This window comes from Pogoniulus pusillus, chromosome 12 (genome assembly GCF_015220805.1).
Source record: "Pogoniulus pusillus isolate bPogPus1 chromosome 12, bPogPus1.pri, whole genome shotgun sequence".
NCBI lineage: Eukaryota > Metazoa > Chordata > Aves > Piciformes > Lybiidae > Pogoniulus > Pogoniulus pusillus.
This window is the reverse complement of record NC_087275.1, coordinates 8,574,885-8,597,396: the sequence shown is the minus strand read 5'-3', so window position 1 is coordinate 8,597,396 and position 22,512 is coordinate 8,574,885. Positions and strand designations below refer to the sequence as shown.

The 22,512-nt window shown below is 40.0% G+C and overlaps 1 protein-coding gene across 15 annotated transcripts in view; it reads left to right on the top strand.

Annotated features, from left to right (window-relative positions):
- The window catches only part of ROBO2 (roundabout guidance receptor 2), a 1,176,697-nt gene that overhangs the window by 1,057,519 nt on the left and 96,666 nt on the right, over nucleotides 1-22,512 (top strand). For all 15 annotated transcript variants that reach the window (XM_064152296.1, XM_064152297.1, XM_064152298.1 and 12 more), the window contains 5 exons: nucleotides 4,716-4,921; nucleotides 7,827-7,908; nucleotides 9,118-9,283; nucleotides 11,980-12,146; nucleotides 16,926-17,047. In XM_064152296.1, coding sequence (XP_064008366.1) covers nucleotides 4,716-4,921; nucleotides 7,827-7,908; nucleotides 9,118-9,283; nucleotides 11,980-12,146; nucleotides 16,926-17,047 — 743 coding nt within the window. The remainder of the gene's footprint in view (nucleotides 1-4,715; nucleotides 4,922-7,826; nucleotides 7,909-9,117; nucleotides 9,284-11,979; nucleotides 12,147-16,925; nucleotides 17,048-22,512) is intronic.

The following is a 22,512-nucleotide window of genomic DNA, read 5'->3' as shown; positions in this document are numbered from 1 at the left end:
GGTCCAGGGCTGTGTTTTAATTGATTTTACTTAGGAAGTGAGCCATAAATGTCTAAATAATCTGCTTTGGTTGATACTGAGCAGAAGTTATGGTAGCTAGTGATTTTTATCAGTAGGAAAATCTGATTTAATGGTTTTAAGGATATAAGAAAGAACAAGCACCATGCATGCTGGCCATATACTTAAGCATTAGTGTTCTAGTTTTTGGCTGGTGATTTCAGTTTTACTTTATAGCCCAGAATTTTTCTGTTTGGCTAATGATTTAATAATAGTGGCGAGCCATCTTTTTCATTTTGAACACATTTTTGTTTGATCCAGAGTAATTTAGATCCAATTCAAGTTCCAATACAGAATGAAAACATATGTCATGTGCAGAAAAACAAGTGCTTAATTATACCATATATAGCAGTGTTTCAGTTGTTACATTTCTGCACTTACAAGTCTTTACTGGAAATATTTTTAACTCAAGTGTTCACATGATAAGAGATTACTAGCTGTGATAGAATGTGCTGAGTTGAGTGATAATTTTGCTGATTATGGACTGTGCTGAGAGCCTTCAGTGTATTTGAAATTCAAATCTTGTATTTTCTTGGAAAGCTATCATACAATCTACTGTCTAACACACATCTGGAAAAGCAAAATACATGTAGAAAATTGAGACAATCTTAGCAATCCTTTCAAACTCCAGAAGTGAATATGCAGCTCACAGTCTTAAAATGACAGATAATGCAAATAAGCCAAATGCTTCCATTGGGCTATGTCTGTGCTCAGGATGAAAAAAAAAAGATTTTTATAAGTTAATTATGAGCAGAATATTTTTGAGATATTTTTTTCTTCATATGTTGTAATTATTTATATTTATTAATTGATTTATTGATATTTGATCACTGCATGCTCGACTGTAGAGTCAGCCTACTTTGCTCAGCTTACCCAGCAGTTGCTGTTTCAGATGAGTGTTGGGATGGAGGAGCAAGCTTACTGTGGATTCATCAGGCAACGTAAGAATGAAGTGGTTTAGAGTATTAATCTTAAAAAGTGTGTTTCTGGGCTTTTGAATGAAGGCAAAAGGCTGTGTTTATAAGGGTAATTCAGAACAGATTATTAAAAAGAATAAACAAAAGCAACAAAAACAAAAACAAACAAAAAAAAAAAAAAAAGAGGAAAAAAAAAGAAAAGGAGTTGGCAGCATACCTGAACAGCTCTTCCACTGATTTGGAATAGACCCCAACAGCATTTTCCCCAACTTGTTTCTAATTATCAATTTTTTACTATACTACTAGTGAATAGGTAGGGTGGACGAGGAACTCAGCATGAGCCAGCAGTGTGCACTTGCAGCCCAGAGGGCCAACCAGATCCTGGGCTGCATCAGGAGAAGTGTGGCCAGCAGGTCAAGGGAGGTGGTTCTTCCCCTCTACTCCACTCTGGTCAGATCCCACCTGAAGTACTGCATCCAGTTATGGAGCCCCTATTACAAGAGGGATGTGGAGATGCTGGAGCACATCCAGAGAAGGGCCACGAGGATGATCAGAGGGCTGGAGCAGCTCTGCTATGAGGACAGACTGAAAGAATTGGGGCTGTTCAGTCTGGAGAAGGGGAGGCTCCCAGGTGACCTTCCTGTGGCCTTCCAGGATATGAAGGGAGCCTACAAAAAAGCTGGGGAGGGACTTATTAGGCTATGAAGTAGTGACAGGACTAGGGGAAATGGAGCAAAGCTGGAGACGGGTAGGTTCAGACTGGATATGAGAAGGAACTTATTAAGCATGAGAGTGCTGAGAGCCTGGAATAGGTTGCCCAGGGAGGTGGTTGAGGTCCCACGCCTGGAGGTGTTGAAGGCCAGGCTGGATGAGGCTGTGAGCAGCCTCCTCTAGGGTAGGATGTCCCTGCCCATGTCAGGGGGTTTGGAACTATCTGATCCTTGTGGTCCCTTCCAACTCTGATTGCTTCTATGGTTCTATCCCGTGATCCAAATCACTGAATAAACTGTTGACAAATTAACATAAAAATAATTAATAAATATAATCTGTGCTCAAAATTGAAGTTACAAAGGAAATGTGATCATTTTTCAGTTACCAGAATATGTGAAAATCATAGAATCAGCCAGGTTGGAAGAGACCTCCAAGATCAGCCAGTCCAACCTAGCACCCAGCCCTAGCCAGTCAACTAGACCCTGGCACTACATGCACTTGCTGGCAGTTTCAAAACCATTGTTTTTTTAACCTGCATTCATTTTGAAATCATCTTTTCTTTTCCTATGCAAATATATTTTGGCCATGCAAATGCTTTCTGTTGAATAGATGCAAAAGTTTCCTGCTGGGAGAAAACTTTGTAAAACCTAAAGAAAAAAAAAAAAGTATGTAAGTGTTTTAAAAGAAGCTAACAACTCCCCCAGCTTTCTTCGTGGATATTTGCCATTATTTCAGAGTGGTTATTATGTGTTCCCAGCTTTGGTTCCTTACTAAGGAGGCAACTTGTGCAGTAGCAATGCCAGCAAGGATACACGTTTTAGAGAAGATTTACAAGTCATAGTTGTGAAGACAATGCAGTCGTTCACAGATCAGTGGAAACCCTAAGTGTTCGTTTAACCTTTAGCCTTAGTGTCATGGAAACCTGTAATGGTCTTTCACCCGTAACACCCTTGAAAATGAAGATTCCTTCTGGCCAGGAGACTTTCAATTACACTATTGATCAGAGCTATTTAAAGGATTATGAGCTCCTTATTTGTGCTGTAAAAATACCGAATTACATGCCAAAGAACAATGTCTGTAATGGGGTAGGTTTTGAAAACACCTGCATGCTACACATGTGAATGGCACTTAGATGCAGCAGATAACTATAGTGGAACGATTAGCAACTTTAGTAATTACTTTTCCTTATATTTTAACTTCCTAGGGGGAAAAAAAAAATCGAGTTTGATGTTTAACCTTAGATTAAAATGAAAAAGCAGCTGTGTAATTTTTCCTTTATATATACTCCTTGTGCAGGGATGCTGATAGCACATAGGAGCTGAGATCAAATTTTATTGTCCCAAATGGATGAACTGTGTAGTCATAAGGAACTTTAATGACATTAGAAATTTCATATCAGGGCTGAACATGCATTGTACTTTCTCTTTGCTTGCAGGGTAGCGTTTCCCGTTCAATCTGAGTTCGGCAGGTGATATTTCAGGCTTGCCAAATTAGCTTTCAGATCCTGATGTTAATAAATAATCTGTATTGGCTTTCTAATTTCAGTGTCAGTTTTAATAAATGTCATGAACTCGCCCTTCCAGGTGTTAACTAATACCAGTGATTCTATCCTTTGTGTATCTTGTTAACATGATTCTATCCTTTGTGTATCTTGTTACTTTTGCAACACTACAATTTCAGAAGCAATTATTTAAGTTATGAAATGTGCCACTAAACATCTCCTTGATGTTTTTCTATTTATTAAGTAGTGTGATGAAATTGCTTTGGATCTGCTGAAGGTTCCAGAAAGTTTGCATCTTGAACAGCTCAAGTACAGCAGAAGCCATCCTGTTTCACGATGATCTACTTTCACTTCATTGTTGCAGTCAGATATAGCACATGGACTGCAACGAAATAGATTCTCAGCTAGAATATGTGATTCAAGCTCATTTGGCATCAGTGGAGGCAGACCAAATAATGCTAATCCTGCCTGTTACAGCATTTAATACTAAACATATCATTGTTCAGTTGTTCAGAGATTTCAAATAGCAGCAGTGTGGCAAGTAAATATATAGAAATGGATTCTGGATTCTGCTGTACTTAGTTAATGTAAGAGTCATAACCTTTTTTATATTCAAGTATTTGACATTCATTTTGTATAAACACATTCATTAAGTGCTATATTTCACTGCTGAACAGATAGCTCAGAGAATAGGTTCAAATGCAGAATTACTTATGAAAAATGGGTCTGTCAAGAAGAGGGAGTATGAGCATTTCACTTCATCTTCAAGGTATTTCACTGGTCATGGAATGAGGATTATATGCAGCCACCCCCTTGCTCACAGGTTACAGAGAACTTGAAGCAGCATTTCAAGCATGCAAATGTGTATCATTAGAGGGGAAAAAATTAAGAGAGTTCATGGCTTTAAAAGGTGATACAGTTATTTTATAGTTAAGCTGTCACATGGCTTGATTGAGTTTGGGCTCTTCTCCACTGGAAAGAGGGATACAGTCATTTAGATCACTCAGATTATGAAAATGTTTTGTATTATTGTTAGATGTATTTTATTTTTCTGACAAAAACTTGCAAGTTGAGCATGAAGCAGGGATGAGGTTGGTACCCCTGACAAAGTGGTGATGGTGTTTCATATCAGCAGATTCTCTCTTTTAGGTCCTAAGTCAGATAAGCAGTTAGGCATATTTTGATGTGACATGAAACAAATTCTTTAAGTGCTTTCCTAAACTTGAAAAAGAGGAGATCTACTTCAGGTCTTCTCTGGATCATAGCCTTAATTTTCATCCTGTCTTAATCAGATGGGTCTGATGACTGTGTTGTCTCACAATGGTGAAGTAAAATTCTTGCCAAAATACTTTTCAAATATACCAATCAATTCTTAACATGTACCTGTGACTCTTCCAAAAGTAATGTTTTTAGCCTTATAGAAGCTAACATCATCTATTCCGTTAAAATTGGTGCTGTGTGAAGGAAAGGGCTTACTGCAGCAGAGGATTGTCGAAGGAGTGGATGCCAATACTTCTGTCACTGTTTAGTCTTGACAGACAGGCCTCCGCCCATCATCCTCCAGGGACCAGTCAATCAGACGCTGGCAGTGGATGGGACAGCTTTGCTGAAGTGCAAGGCAACTGGGGACCCCCTTCCTGTCATCAGCTGGTTAAAAGAAGGATTCACCTTCCTGGGCAGAGACCCTCGAACATCCATACAGGATCAGGGGACACTTCAGATTAAAACTCTGCGGGTGAGTAGGGATAAAGAAAACGGTACAAGAGCAGTCTTGAGCTGTTGGTGGCACATCTGAAGCAGCTCTCCTCTCTAACCACCTGTCATATGCAAAATTAATTTGCCTCTCTTTCTATACCCTTTTCACCAAGTCCACATCCTGTTTTGTTCTTTGATACTGAATGGGGAAGAAGCATCAAACTAACATCAGATATTTTTGTTATAATTCCCTAAAAATTGAGTTTGTATTTAAAATCTTAAGTTTGTTGCCACAAAACACACGACCTTAGAATGGATAGACATGTAAAACAGCAAACCTTCTTTATCCTTTTTGTTGGTCCTACCGAGAAGCCGTTGGCCTGTTGTCTCCGTTAAAACTTAGAGCAGCTAATTTCCAGCACCTGACCATAATTTTCTGGGGAGCTGTTGTGCTACCCAGTGATTCTGGAGTTCATCAGGTTTTGGCTGAGTGCTTTCTCCATCAATGAGTCTTGGCAGTCTTGAGCTGCCTGATTTATTCCAATGTTACGCTTGCTGGAGATATTCCATTAGGCTGCAGATGGGAGAAGACAACTAATACTGTGACATACATGGAATCTTATGCAGAGAGATTGCTGTTCAAAATGAAAACTTACCATAGTATTTACATTTTGACAGAAAATAATATGATATCTGAATCATAGAATCAACCAGGTTGGAAGAGACCTCCAAGATCAGCCAGTCCAACCTATCACCCAGCCCTAGCCAGTCATCTAGACCATGGCACTAAGTGCCTCATCCAGTCTTTTCTTAAACACCTCCAGGGACAGTGCCTCCACCACCTCCTTGGGCAGCCCATTCCAATGGCAAATCACTCTCTCTGTGAATAACTTCCTCCTAACATCCAGCCTATACTTACCCCTGGCACAACTTGAGACTGTGTCCCCTTGTTCTATTGCTGGTTGCCTGGAAGAAGAGACCAACCCCCACCTGGCTACAGCCTCCCTTCAGGTAGTTGTAGACAGCAATGAGGTCACCCCTGAGCCTCCTCTTCTCCAGGCTAAACAACCCCAGCTCCCTCAGCCTCTCCTCATAGGGTTTCTGTTCATTTTTGGCATTCTGAACAGCAGATTTTGTTGATAAATATTGTATCACTGCTTTTGTTAGGGCTTCTAATTTTACCCTGTTAAAAAAAAAAGATCAAAAAGTGTGTATTTGTTTGCCTGTGTACAGGCATTGGTATGGAAGAATAATTCAGTAAATGTAATTATTTGTTGAGAGCTTATAGACAGTTTTGGAAACCATTTAATTTCATGATCGAAGATAAATTGTTAACTTCCTTGGAACAAAATGGAATTTATTAAAAAATTTATGCTAGATTTCCTTGAGTAAACAATTTATCCTTCCTCCCTGGACTGAAGGCAGGTTTAGGCCACGAAGGTTAATGCATTTTTCCTGTAGAGCTGGATTAAAGAGTGCGCTTGAATAGTCAAGATTCCCCAGTAGTGTTAGAAAGCAGCAATTAAAGGTGGAGGCTTAGTGATTTCAGACAAACTTTCAGGCACTGATGATGGCCTTCTGTGGAGTGTCCGTGAGGCAGAAGCTCCTGGGATACCTATCTGCATGCAGCTATGCAAACAATGAAATTGGTTCTGAATCATGCCAGTGCATTAATCTCAGTGCTAGAGTCACAAGGTCTGTAAACAAAAGGGGGGAAGAAAACAGTATGAGTAGTGAGTGCAGTCTTGAAAGACATGAGGCTTTTATTGATCTGTAAGTGGCTCGTTCACTGGTAACCAATTTTCTTTAAAGACTCAGGAAGATGTTTTTTTCTAAAGCTTTCAATTGCAGTAATATGCACTCTTTGACTCAGACTTAAGAACAAAAGCCACACACAGCCCTAAAAACAGATTTCTTCCATGCCTTGCAATTTTTATGAATTAAATATAGACTTAAATCTGGAATGTTTTTTTTTTTTAGCTCAGCTCTACCTGGACAAGAACTGGTAATGTTTCCTAACCATAAAATGGCCAAAAAACACATCCAAGTGTAGTTACATACTGAAATTCAGAACAAATTAATGACCACCCACATGTCATCAGCCTTCTCCTCCCCTTGCAAATAATGACCACTATTGCACTCATAAAAGATTTCGAGGTGTCAGTGAAGATGAGCCATTGCTATGCAAATAATGACCACTATTGCACTCATAAAAGATTTCGAGGTGTCAGTGAAGAGTCACTGCTATGCAAATAATGACCACTATTGCAGTCATAAAAGATTTCAAGGTGTCAGTGGAGATGAGCCATTGCTATGCAAATGGTCTCTTCTCCCAGACAACCAGCAATAGAACAAGGGGACACCCTCTCAAGTTGTGCTGGGGGAAGTCTAGGCTGGATGTTAGGAGGAAGTTCTTGACAGAGAGAGTGATTGGCATTGGAATGGGCTGCCCAGGGAGGTGGTGGAGTCACCATCCCTGGAGGTGTTCAAGAAAAGGCTGGCTGAGGCATTTAGTGCCATGGTCTAGTTGGCTGGCTAGGGCTGGGTGGTAGGTTGGCCTGGCTGATCTTGGAGATCTCTTCCAACCTGGTTGATTCTTTGATTCTATGTTGTAACCAATACAAAGATCGATGCTCTGAAACATCCATTCTGTAGGACTTACATGCTGTACTGCTACATTAAGTGTCTCAATTTAGAATTAGAAAAGTAATTTAGGTAAAAATAATCCCATTATAATTCTCTGAAAGTAATCCCCTATTATAATAGTTTGAAAGTGTCTCGTGTCCTCTAGTCTGGTGTCAAATGTAGGTGTAAAATACTTCTTATCCAGAAACATTTAGAAAAAGAAACTCATGTAAACTCAGTCAGCTGATACTGTAAGGCTGTTAAAACTCCCCTCAACTGTTGCTTGTTTGATTATTTGTTTGTGTTATTTTTTTTTTTAGCTGTCAGATACAGGGACTTACACTTGTGTTGCCACAAGTTCTAGTGGGGAGACATCTTGGAGCGCTGTGCTGGAGGTGACAGGTAAGCAATGTCCAGGGACTGTGTGATGGTTTGGCTGTTCCCCGCCCCCCCACACTTTAGAAGTTACCCAGACTAGACTCAGCTGGCTCTGGGAATATAAATTAAGCTATTTATTTACAGCTTAGCACAATATACAAGCAGATATTTACAGTATATACTGTTATAGACAGAAATATACAAGGTAAAAGGTGATACAGAAGCACAACAGCCCTCCCAGAAACCTGAGTCCCCAGGAGGGGCTCTCAACCACCCCTGCACCTTTCCCCTGCCCCTCTCAACCTTACCCCAGTCCTAAAGAAGAATAGAGGTTGAGAAGCAAAGGTGAATGGAGGGTGTGTTAGAGGGATGTAGCTCAGTCAGCAGCCCGGTCAGAAAGTGAGACAAAATGGTGAGAGTGTTATCTAATGTTTTCATTTCTTCTTCGGCGAGACTCTGAGGGGAGCAGACATCACCATTGTTCTCCTTTCACAGCCTATGATCTAGTTCTTCTCACCAAAACATTCTACCCTGCTTCAAACTAGCACAGACTGTTTTTCAATTTATGACAAAATGAGCATTATTAGAGCAGCCTCAGTCAAATAAGATGGTCTAAAAACTCTAGGATCGAGTTGGAGAAGTTATAGATGGGAAGGCTGGGTTCCTTTATTTGCCTTGCATCTCTTTGTTGTTATCTTTAATTGCAACAACTTGTATTTGTCTCCAGTAACGGTGGTATGCTGTAAATCTTCTAAATAGGAGTAGTAATAAACTGTGAGTTCATCCAGTCATTAGCTTTGGCAAGAAAAATATACCTGCACAGAGGCCTATCAAAGTCTGTCAATACTGAAGCTGATATGAATGTAAGAACTTTCTCAGACTTATAGGGATTGAGATTTTGGTATTTTATGTAAATTTAAACAACACTGAGTTTTAAAATTAATATTCTCTGGGTTTTTTTTTTTAGTGTTTTGCAGGGTGAGTTTGGGGTTTTTTTTCAGTATGTACCTAAAGAATGATACTTCTTCTTCCAGAAATAAATGTGGCAATGGGATTGTTGATTTAGCTCATCCAGAAATAAACGTGGCAATGGGATTGTTGACTTAGCTCTTTACAGATTAAGAACATTAGTTGTACTGATTCTGCAAATGTTTGTTGTTTTAATGTTCTACTTTGATGACATTTATGCAATCGAGGATTAAAATGCAGTTGCTTAATGTTTGTCCTTCACAGAATCTGGTGGAGCAACACTCAGTAAAAATTACGATATAAATGACCTCCCTGGACCACCATCCAAACCTCAGGTCACTGATGTTACTAAGAACAGTGTCACCCTATCCTGGCAACCAGGGACCCCTGGAAGCCTACCAGCTAGTGCATATATCATTGAGGCTTTTAGGTATGTGAATTATTTCACTCATAATCTCCTTCCTTTCTAATTTTGCTTTAGCCCTGGTACCAGCTGTTCTGATATTGTGGTATCCTTTCAAAGTCTGCATGCATCATTAGAAGTTCATTAAGAGACTCAAGTCCTATGGCAGGCATTGATTCTTAATTTTTAAATTGATTTTTTTTGTTTTGATTTATCACTTTTTTTCTAAGTGATTCATTAGAGATGCATCTAACTATTTCTTCAGATTGACAGGAATGTAAGAGGACAATACTGTCATTATTTGTTACTTTTCCCTTAGCACTGATGATCAGTAAGAGTCTCCTGTGGGAATACTGCAGGTTAAGTCATTTAGCCCAATCTGAAAATAAATAGGTAATCCCAAAGCCTTTCTGCATACTTTAATTCTTACTCTTTTTAAAGCAGCACCTATGAAAGAGTCAAAGCACTTCAGATTTCTGGGTTTTACTGGTTTAGATAGATTAAAGCTAGAGTTGGTGATTCAGGATTCTGGAGCCTGAGGCTGGGGAGAATCCAGCTGCTCCTTTACACACAGCAGCAATTAATACTTGGTACGAAAGAACTATTCCAAGCTCCAATTCAGCAAGTTTGTTTAAGCCTAAGCCATGCATCTCATGTGCATCAGTAATACAGGCTTCAGTTTAAAAACCATGCACATTCCTAAATGTTTTCTTCAGTCAAGATGCTCAACAAATGACAAAATAATTTATTCATCTATTAATTAAAATTCATGCCAAAATTTGTCAAAAGCATGTGCATGCAAATTTAAGAAGTTACAGTCATAATGCCTCATCCTGCTGTCTTAATATGCAAAGAACATTTCTGTATATGCATACTATCTGAAAAATCCTGGCAGTCAGGTGAAGTTCCTGGAGCCTGGAATAAGGGAAACATTGCACCCATTCTTAAAACCAGGATAAAAGAGGAGCCTCCAATTACTGACCTGTCAGCCTCACTGCTATGCCTGGGAAGATCATGGAACAGATCCTCCTAGAAGCTATACTGAAGCACATGGGGGACAGGAAGGTGATTCAGACATCTAGCATGGCTTCATCAAGGGCAAGTCACGCCTGACCAATCTAGTGGCTGTCTGTGGTGGTGTAACTACATCAGTGGACAAGGGAAGACCAACAGGTGTCACCTCTCTGGACTTTCATCATAGAATCGTTGTGGAATCAACCAGGTTGGAAGAGACCTCCAAGATCATCCAGTCCTACCTAGCACCCATCCCTGTCCAATCAACTAGACCATGGCACTAAGTCTCCCAAAACATTCATCTCTCTAAGCTGGAGAGATATGGGTTTGATGGATGGACAGCTCAGTGGGTAAGGATGAACAGCAGTGGTTTTAAACTGAAGCAGGGTAGATTTAGATTGGACATAAGGAGGAAATTCTTTACAATGAAAGTGGTAAAATACTGGAACAGGTTGCCCAAGGATGTGGTTGAAGCCTCATCCCTGGAGGCATTCAAGGTCGGTCTTGACGTGGCCCTGGACAGCTTGATCTAGTTGGAGGTGTCACTGCTGACTGCAGGGGGGGACTTTGGACAAGATGACCTTTGAGGATACCTTCTGACCTGCTGCAATCTGTGAATTGAAGATTTTGTTCTGGAAGCTATGCTTTGTTCATTATGTCAATGAAACAACCTAAACAACGTGAAACTCTGAGCTTCCCTTTTCCTTTCAATGTAGTAAAGCCTTTAGTTTATTACAACAACAAAATGAATCTTCCCCTTGAAACTTTTCTTGGTATTTCACCCTAGGTGAGCTTCAATGGCATCCCATCAATACCTTTAACAAAACCCAAACGGTTTCATTAAAAGCTGGTTTAGAAGTAACAACTTAACTCTCTTAATACAGTGCATTGAAATCTAATAATGCCCAAGAGAGAATGCAGCAAGAGAAGAATTACACATATGCCTTTCTTCCCTGCCAATCACGTTTTCAGAAGGCTTTTTTGTCACTTTGGGTATGAATTTAGGTCAAGGAGAATACTTTTCTTCCAATGACAGTGTATTGACTTAGCAGTCAATAGTTTACTTAGCAGTGTAGAGAATTATTCTTTTAACAGGATTTTCTTTTCTAAGGTTTCGGTTTAAGAGGAGCCTATTTGTCTTTGAGATTTACAGCTCTCCATATTGTCCTTTTGCAGGTATTTATTGTGGAGAGACAGCAAAAGCTTTTGCTTCTTTTGAAAGGAAAAAAATACTTTTGACAGCTTTTTAATTTAGTCAAGGTTTTATATCCCACCTTGAGTTATCTGAAACAAACATTTTTATTTTTACCCTGCTTTTTACTATGTTTTTGCTTTTCTTAAACTTGATAGGTGGGGGTTGAGCTCTTCTGCCAGGCAACCAACAACAGAACAAGGGGACACAGTCTCAAGTTGTGCCGGGGAGGTCTAGGCTGGATGTTAGGAGGAAGTTGTTGCCAGAGAGAGTGATTGGCATTGGAATGGGCTGCCCAGGGAGGTGATGGAAGTGTTCAAAAAAAGACTGGGTGAGGCACTTAGTGCCATGGTCTAGTTGAGTGGGTAGAGCTGGGTGCTAGGTTGGCCTGGCTGATCTTGGAAGTCTCTTCCAACCTGCTTGATTCTATGATACAGGGTTACAAAAGCTGCTCCTTTTGTTTTGTTATTTTTCCTCTTGCATGAGTCTATAATCTTCAACCCTCTTCTCGTTGCAGTCAATCTGTCAGCAACAGTTGGCAGACGGTGGCTAACCATGTGAAGACCACGCTCTACACTGTGAGAGTGCTGCGCCCCAATACAATCTACCTGTTTATGGTGAGAGCTATCAATTCACAAGGTCTGAGTGATCCCAGCCCTGTGTCAGATCCTGTCAGAACACAAGGTAATAGCAGTTATTAAGGCTCACATGCTTGAACTTACGTAGTGAGAAGGAAGTGAAAGTTGACTGATCAGTCAGTCTGGATGCTTGGCTTCCACACTCTGGTTTGAAGGAACTGAGCTTAATCAGTAGTTGTAAAAAGTAGTCAAATGTTTGCTGTATCAGAGTGGAGCTTAGGAAAGATAGATGAGCTTTTTCAATCCTTTGTACGTTATAGACCTTTGTAGACATTTTGGGTTGCAGTTCACTTAGACCTGGAGTACTTCTTGATGCCTGATTTCTCTTGGAAGTATTTGAAGTTACCCAAGCTTTTCTGAAAAGTGCTCTGAATGTCATGCTATCCTCAGTATCTTTGCTCTCTGTGTTCTTACTTCTTCATCATTATAATGAGGACACACTCTAATAACAAGTGCTTCCCACAGTCACTGCATTCACCATTAGTTTTAATCAAAAGAACTGCACAAAATGTCTGTCATGTATTGATTAATCTGATCTAACATTTAGACAGAGCATTCATATTAAGGCTAAGAATATTTTGTATTCTTTTTCTGAGAAAGGACTGGATATTTAAGTATGGTTTCTAAATTCTTTGTGTTCATCCACCTCATAAACCAAGAAGGAAGGCTGAAGTGAAATCTCTCATTTATAGTGTGATTATGTACTTGATAGCTGTGATGTTCCATTTCTCTGATTCTATTAAACTGCCTATTGAAGTCTGCTCACATTACATCAAACTCTAACTCCATATAACAGCCACAAACAAATTTCAGATTTAACTTTAGAACATGGGTTGTTTTTTTTGTCTGTTTGCTTTTACAGGAATATTTTTTTATAATAGGTGGGGTTTTTTTTACTCCAAATTAGTAGTTTATCTCACAGTTAATTTAGAATGAGATCCTCTGTTTCTGTTTATGAAACTTACCGAAGCGTGCATGGACACTGCATCCTGTAACAACTTTTGCCATGTCTAAGTAGTCTGGGTCCTTTACTGGTCCTAGATAGTGTGATGGTTTGGGTGTTCCCTTCCCCCCCCCACTTTAGAAATCACCCAGACTGGACTCAGCTGGCTCTGGAAATATGAATGGAGCTTATATTTACAGCTGGAACAATATACAAGCAGATATTTACAGTATATACAGTTATAGACAGAAATATGCAAGGTAAAAGGTAATACAGAAACGCAACAGCCCTCCCAGAAACCTGATTCCCCAGGAAGGGCTCTCAACCACCCCTACACCTTCCCCCTACCCCTCTCAACCTTACCCCAGTCCCAAGGAAGAATGGAGGTTTGGCCAGGGGGTTAGGAAGCAAAGTGGATTAGTCCAAAATGGAGGGTGAGGTTAGAGAGATGCAGCTCAGCCAGCAGCCCAAGTGAGAGTGGTGCTGAGTGTGTTAGCTATGTTTTGACTTATGTTTTTATACATCTCAGTAAGCCTGTGAGTGAAGTAGACATCACCATTGTTTTCCTTTCACAGCCTGTAATCTACTTCTTCTCACCAAAACGTTCTAGCCTGCTTCAAACTAACACAGATAGAGGGACAGAAACAGAAGTAGGGTGATATTTACCACATAATCTGATCGTTATGGCTTCTCTCATTCCAGTCTATTCCTGAATAAATCTATCCTTAGTAACTATCTTCTCTAAGCACCAGTCAGTTCTGTTAAAGATGAAACAGAGTTGCTTTCTGCAAAAGCTAAAGGAGTAAGTTGGGCAGAGGTGGCTTTACTATGCAGAGCATCACAAGTTTTCTTCTCCCATTATTGTAAGGTAACTCATGATTTTCAGTACACCAACATTTTAGTCTGCATAACTTATCACCTAGCTAAAAAAACCCAAAACACCACAGCTTTGTTTGGCATTTAAGTGTCAAGCATATACTTTTTATCTGACATACTGACAAGCAATTTGATTTCAGTAAAAACATGCCTTTTAATTAGCTGCAGCATGTGTTGCAGCTTCCATTTCCAGACCCTGTTTAGCAGTCAAACACCCCGAGACATGTACGGGATTTATAGCTTCTTTGCAAGCCTACTGTTTAATAGAATTAAATCATAAAATCAATTGGAAATTAATGTAATGTTTTAATGTGATTTCTAATTATGCCTGAGTTCAGTTCAGGCTCACAGAAGGAGCTGACATAGAGAAAAAAAGCCTATTTGGAGTGGCCCTGGGTAAAGAAAAGAGCAGTTACGGTGGTGCTATGTAATCTAAATTTGCAACAGGTGTCTGGCACCTTTAATAACTGAACATTTAATGTCCTGGTATTAAGTATAGCAAATACAAGTAATAGGATTTTATTCATGTTTTCACCAGTGAACTACAAGTAGACAGGCACTTTCAGAAGGTTTGCCTCATATGACACACATCAATAAGGAAAGAGTAATCAGTAATTACTCTGAGCAAGGAAAGATGCTGATTTCTTGCTTGGGTTATGAACAGACCAAACCATGTATTAAAAAAACCCAAACTCCCCCTCCACCCATATCAAACCAACCAACCAAAAAAACCTCCACTTTAACAAACTATAATTGTAACCCTGGAATTTAGAATTCTAACAGCTAGTAATAAGTTCACTAGAAGCTTTTAAAAGAGAAGTTAGAGAAAATATAAAACCAGTTTGATTTTAGAGTTTTATTGACTATGCTCAGAATATAACTTCTTGAGCCACTTTTGCCTGAGTCATGATTTGATTATTCTAGTACTTGGTGATGATAGATAACTACTTTTCCACCAGGAGCCTTCTCTTAATATGAAGTTGCATCACAAGACAGTATGCAGTGAGCATCACATACATATATGCACACACCAAAGACCAAATTCCACATGTACATCTTGATACTCATTTCTTGCTGTTACTAGCCCATATTATTCACTTGCTTTTGGACAGATATCCAGTTCATACAAACACACTATGCAGAAATGTCCTTTCTATAGGTACTTTGTTGGTTGTATACCAAAGAATAACATAACCTAAAATGTAGCCATGGGTATTTTGTACCAAGAAACAGAGTTTTGTGGATAGTAGCATAAATTATCATTCTATAAAGATGTCTGATTACTGTCTTACAAATATATTGTATTTGATCTCTCCATTTCTTGGTCACTTTCAGTAGGTGTGATTTATTAGGCAAGCACCTTCACCAACATCCACGTTTGGATTGTACTCCCTCTGGAGATCCATGGAACTATTTTCATTTGAATATCAGTAGAAACCTGTGGCAGTATAGTTTACCTAGTGGCTCAAAACCTACAGCAACCCAAAATTATGAAGCTGAGATATTTATGATTCAAACTGAGTTGTTACATTTAAATGTTTAATTTTAATGAGCACTATTACTTCTTCTAAATAATAATTAGGAGATAAAATAGTAAAAATCACATGATATAAATAAATATATATATATATCCTTGTATGTATATATTCACTTCACAAGGACATGATGTTGATCCAGAAAGAGGGAATGTGTCTTTGCCTAGTGAATACAGTAGAAAAACCAAGCATTATTCCAGATGCCTATACAGACATAACCACATTTAATTTGACCTTTTAGAATACAATTTGTGTTCCAAATCCCCTTCTGGAAAAATTCCAACCAAATTCCAATAAAAGTAGTCAGTATATGTATTATGCAAGCCACATAGAAAACTGACATAGTAAAGTCTTAAACTATTGACTGAGAATGGCATTGTGAGGTCCTTGGAAGATCCAGTGAAGGGACTTCACTGGCTCCTAGAAAGTGCATTAGTTCCTGTGTTAGAAGAAAGTGATGTGCCATGGCACACAGGGTGATAGCTGTAGCACAACACACTCCTCCTGATGCAGTGTAAGAGAGAAGTATGATTTCCAGGCACTTACCACTAGAAAGACACATAGCACATCTCCCTCTCCATTTTCTGACATGTTTTGTATTTGCAGTTCCTACTTAGCAGAGGTAATACACTCACTTTAAGACAATGTCATAAACCAAATATAGTGCCTAATACCTAAGGACTGTGTACTACGACCACATGTGATGCTGGAGACAGAGTCACAGTTCTCCAGAGATCTATATTAGGTGGTCATATTCCTTCAGCTTTTGACTAGAAGAAGTGATTTTCCCTCACACTGAAAGAATCTTTGACACAATCTTAAAAAAGAATGTATTATTTCTTGTAGTGTTGTTTTTGTTTGCTTCATATTAGATCAGAAGAAGTCTGATTTCATAACTTCATTACTTTTTTTCATGTTTGCATGAGATTTCATTATTGTACATCTGTAAAGAGAAAATTTGCTTTGTGGAAGAAAATGCTGTTTTTAGTGTTTGGTTTTTTGAGTGCATGTGGGGAGAAGAAGCTTAGAGAAGTTTTGGAAACATAATGACTTAATGTCATGTATGCTCTAATTTAGAAGCAAACAAAACTGTTGATTTTCTTCAATTATACTAACCAATTTGGTTCCAGACATCTGGACAACACAGTATTATCTGAGTATTTTGGAACTAGTGAATGTTGCATCTCTCACATCACTTAGCAGATCTGAAAAAATTTTGCCATCAAGTCTGAATATTCATTTGGACATCTTTACATTTCACTATTTCCTATGTTGCCAAAGGCAAATAGTTTGTTGCATTTCTTAATATGGTTTGGAATTTGTGTTTCAACTACAGTGCTGCATTGTTTTAGAACAGTACTATAAGGGGGAGTTTGAATCAAATTACTGAGATGCTCAGTAATTCTTACTGATGTCATGTATTATTCTCCTCATTAAAATAATGCTTTCATGTGTGTGCCTGGCCTGGCAGATATCAGCCCACCAGCACAAGGTGTGGATCACAGGCAAGTGCAGAAGGAACTGGGAGATGTCATTGTACGACTGCATAATCCTGTTGTGCTGACACCCACGACAGTTCAAGTCACTTGGACGGTAAGGCTTCTGTTATTATTGCCTTCAGAGTACTTTAATGTTGCTTGTTTATCTTGTCAGGTTTTTACTACCCTAAAAACCTCCAGTATTGTGAGGATTTGGGTGTTAGCTGCCTCCCCACACTTTGGAAAATCACCCAGACTAGACTCAGTGGCTCTGGAAATTGAATGAAGCTTTATATTTACAGCTTAGCACAATACACAAGCAGATATTTACAGTATATACAGTTATATACAGAAACATACAAGTTAAAAAGTAATACAGAAACAGCCAGCCAGGTGGGGGTTGGTCTGTTCTCCAGGCAACCAGCAACAGAACGAGGGGACACAGTCTTGAGTTGTGCTGTGGGAGGTACAGGCTGGATGTTAGGAGGAAGTTCTTGCCAGAGCGAGTGATTGGCATTGGAATGGGCTGCCCAGGGAGGTGGTGGAGTCGCTGTCCCTGGAGATGTTCAAGAAAAGCCTGGCTGAGGCACTTAGTGCCATGGTCTAGTTGACTGGCTAGGGCTGGGTGGTAGGTTGGCCTGGATGATCTTGGAGGTCTCTTCCAACCTGGTTGATTCTATGATTCCCAGAAAAGAGTCCTCAGAAGGAGCTCTCAACCACCCTTCCACCTTTCTCCCACCCCTCAACCTTACCCAAGATCTTGCCTTATGTTTAAGGTAGTATGGAGATTTGGCCAGGGGAGTTAGGAAGCAGATGGATTAGTCACACAGATGGCAGGTTATGTTAGAGAGGTGCAGCCCACAGAGCCCAGAGAGTGATTCTATTACCTGTATTTATGTTCTTTATCTTATACATCTCAGCAAGCCTATGAGTGAAGTAGACATCACCATTGTTTTCCTTTCACAGCCTGTAATCTAGTTCTTCTCACCAAAACATTCTAGCTAGGCTCAAACTAGCACAAGTATTGACCCCAATGTGAGCACTTTTATATACTAATATTTTACAGGTGTATATGTGGTAATGAAATGTCTTTTCTTTCAAGTCAGGCAGGTTCAAAGTCTTCAGCTCAAAGAGAGTTAGCTCTCTGACTAGAAAAATATTATAGAAAGAATATACTTAACATCATAATCAAAAGGATAATTGATCTGTGGACTCACTAATATGCCAGTCAAAAATTAATCAGAGTTAAATATCAACATGAAACCGCTGTAGGAAAAAGCACTTTCCACTTCAAGGCAGAGCGACTTCTGACAACACCCTATCATTTGGCAACTGTAAGATGCAAAAATAGCTTTTCTGTAGGGCACTTGTAGAGAAGTCAGAAGCACATGGTGCTGACGCCTCATCCACTGTGTAGCATCTGGTTTTCTGGGATAAGTCTTGCCCACAATCAATGGATATCCTTTTATTATGGAAGACCAGAATCTTTTTTGACAGTGGTTAGAAATATTTCTATTTGAGAGGTCAAACTACTGGGTAGAATTTCTGCTATAGCATTTGGCTTTCAAAATGCTACTTTTCCCTTCCTGAGTTCTGAAGTAAGGGGTTTGTAACCATAGGAGAATGTTCCCAGGGCGCTGCACTGCCTGTCACAGAAACAGTTTTATTATATAAGTGGGGGTTGGTCTCTTCTCCCAGGCAAGCAGCAACAGAACAAGGGGACACAGTCTCAAGTTGTGCCAGGGGAAGTCTAGGCTGGATGTTAGGAGGAAGTTCTAGGCAGAGAGAGTGATTGGCATTGGAATGGACTGCCCAGAGAGGTGGTGGAGGCACCATCCCTGGAGGTGTTCAAGAGAAGACTGGCTGAGGCACTTAGTGCCATGGTCTAGTTGACTGGGCAGGGCTGGGTGCTAGGTTGGCCTGGCTGATCTTGGAGTTCTCTTCCAACCTGGTTGGTTGTATGATTCTATGAATTCTGCTAAAGAAGCATTCAGAATACTCATATTTTTTTTCTTCTACAGGTAGCATTGCAAAGAGGTCAGTCCACACAGGGAATGATACAGTGTATAAGTGTGGTCATAGATTGTGGATTATAAGCATTAGTGCTGCTTCTTGCATAACTCAGTCATATTTATTAAGAGTTATGCATCACCCTCGTTCTGACAGATTTCAGTGGTCAGGGGGCAGATTAGAATGCATAAAGAAACTCACAATTTGGTCTTTCTTAGAAGATTACTTAGTAAATGTGTCATCACATTTTGCCCTTAATGATGTCAGTATGCAGCTTGCCATTGTAAAGTGTTGTCTGTTTCAGCTACATAATTTCAGGACAGGCTCACCAGTCTTTGTAGCAAACCCTTTTGCCCAAGCAAATGAGTCAGGAGTTTAGAAACTTGGGATGTCAGCAGCCAGCAATTGTTATCACATTTGTGCAGTTGCTCTATCAGGGCATTTCTTGCATTCAACACCTATCAGAAATAGAATTCCATAGGCATCAATGACCTGCATGAGGGAACAGAATGCACTGTCAACAAGTTTGACAATGACACAAAACTGGGAGGAGTGGCCGACACACAAAAGGCTGTGCTGCCATTCAGTGAGACCTAGACAGGCTGGAGAGTTGGGCAGGGAAAAATTTAGTCAAATTCAACAAGAGCAAGTGTGAAGTCTTGCATTTGGGAAAGAATAACCCTTTGTATCAGGCTAGAGACTAACCTGTTGGAGAGCAGTGTAGGGAAAAGAGACCTGGGACAGACAGAAGGCTGACCATGAGCCAGCAATGTGCCCTTGTGGCCAAGAAGGCCAGTGAGATCGTGGGGTGTATTAGAAAGGGTGTGGTTATTAAGTCAAGAGAGGTACTCCTTGCCTTCTACTCTGCCATGTTGAGGCCATGTCTGGAATTTTGTGTCCAGTTCTGGGTCCCTCAGTTCAAGAAGTGTCTGTCTTGAACTCCTTGAAAGGGTCCAGTACAGAGCCACAAAGATGATGAAGGCGAGTGGAACATCTCCCTTATGAGAAAAGGCTGAGGGAACTGCGTGTCTTTAGCTTGGAAGAGAGGAGACTGAGGAGTGACCTCATTAATGTTTATAAATACATGAAGGGTGAATGTCAGGAGGACAGAGCCAAGCTCTTCTCAGTGATGTCCAATAACAGGACAAGGGGCAATGGGTGCAAGCTGAAGCATAGGAGGTTCCACATAAAAATAAGGAAAAACTTTCTCACTGTGAGCGTGACAAAACACTGGCTTAGGCTGCCCAGAGAGTTTGTGGAGTCTCCTTCTCTGGAAACATTCAAAACCTGCCTGAATACATTCCTGTGTGACCTATACTAGGTGATCCTGCTCTGGTAGGAGTGTTGGACCAGATGATCTTTTGAGGTTCGTTCCACACCCTAATGTTTTGTGATTCTGTGATAGGTTTGCTGCTGATTTAGCACATACTACAAAAGGAAGGCCCTATATAAACTGTACTTGGTTTTATGCAAAGCAATCAAAATATATAGAATCATAGAATCAACCAGGCTGGAAGAGACCTCCAAGATTATCCAGTCCAACCTAGCACCCAGCCCTGTCCAATCAACTAGACCATGACACTAAGTGCCTCATCCAGTTTTTTCTTGAACACCTCCAGGGATGGGGACTCCACCACCTCCCTGGGCAGCCCATATCTACATGTATTTATGTGTGTGTTTATATATATGGAGGGGGGCTGTGAATGTAAATATATGAATATCTATCTATAAGAGTCTGTTGGTGCCCCTATTGAACAAGTAACAAGTGACTAAAAGATTGTAAGGTAAAGGTAAATTGTTAGGGTTGCTATGGATATCAACTCATTGGAAAGGTCCCTCAAAGCAATGACCCTCTGCTACCTGACAAGCATACAGGCCTCTGTAGAGTCATTTTGGAATTGCCCAAGGGAAGAAAGACACAGAAAAAGATCTCTGGAACAGCTAATTAGAAAGTTTCTAGCAACAGGAACAAAACCAATTAATTAACCATAGTCTCTAGGAAAAACACCACTCTATCCAGAGAATAAAGTCCACGCTGTTGATATAAAATGGTTAGACAGTGCACCTATCATACAAAAGGACAAAAGTGTCATGAGAGTTGAAAGACTTTTTGTGTTGACTTTCTGCAATTCAAAGAGTGAATGCCAAAGGAAAGTCCTTGATTACTGAGTTTCTGGCATCTTGCTTGCCAGCAAATTAACACTGATTTCTCAGACAGAACTGCAATTGTTTGGGGCTTACTTTATTTTCAAATTTGAGTTGAAAACTTCAGCATTAATTCTCTGCTGCTGTTTTCTCATTTTCAGATATATAGATACTTATGCACAGGTGTTTTGTCTATTTTAAAAGAAAGTCAGGCTTAAAAAGCCAGTGTTAAAAAGTGTTAGATTTTCACTGTCACTTATGTTTATTCCTCTTGTGCACAAGTATTAAAGTGTAACTGTAATTACAGTTACAGGATCTCTTCTTCACGGAGCTATTGAACATTCCTTTCTGTTTTATTCACTGTCTGTTGCTAAGTCTCGTTAAATTCATACCATTGAAACCTTATATGATGGTTTGGGTGTTCCCTGACCCCCCCACACTTTGAAATCACCCAGACTAGACTCAGCTGGCTCTGGAAATAGGAATGAAGCTTATTATTTACAGCTGGCACAATATGCAAGCAGATATTTACAGTATATACAGTTATAGACAGAAATATACAAGGTAAAAGGTAATACAGAAACACAACTCCCCTCCCAGGAGCCTGATTCCCCAGGAGGGGCTCTCAACCACCCTTGCACCTTCCTCCTACCCTTCTCAACCTTACCCCAGTCCCAAGGAAGAATGGAGGTTCAGCCAGGGGGTTAGGAAGCAAAGTGGATTAGGCCAAAATGGAAGGTGAGATTAGAGAGTAAGAGGCAGCTCAGCCAGCAGCCCAAGCGAGAGTGGTTATCTATGGTTTTATTTCTTGCTCCTATACATCTCAGCAAGCCTATGAGTGAAGTAGACATCACCATTGTTTTCCTTTCACAGCCTGTAATCTAGTTCTGCTCACCAAAACGTTCTAGCCTGCTTCAAACTAGCACAAGTATGGAAAAAGAACTGTTGGTTTGAAATCCTGACTGCCTTCTAGAAGGCTACCAGACCAAAAGATAATCTCTTTACCTCTGTCTTTTAGTTTGACATTTCTTTTAAGTGAATGTGCTCCAATGGAAACTTCAAGAGTTGAATCCTTTAGACAGTCTTCCAGTATATGATCATCATCTTTTGTCTGGTTAACGTGGGCAGCTAAATACTGCTGCTGTTTGAATTTCCACAGATTACAGAACCTGCACTAGTGAGGTCATCACAGTGAGCAGAGTGTTGCTTCCAGATGGAGAACCGCTGTGGGTGTTGCTGTGGGAGCAGAGTATTTTGGAGTAGAAATTTACGTACTACAGAGCGTATTGCAAAATGTCTTTAGGGTGCAGAATAGCAGCCTGTGTTTGCCTGAAACAATCTTATGTTTGCAGAATAAACTACATTATGAGTTTCTTACCATCTTTTTAATCGCTTAGTAGCCCAACCAAATGGTGTAACAGCCAC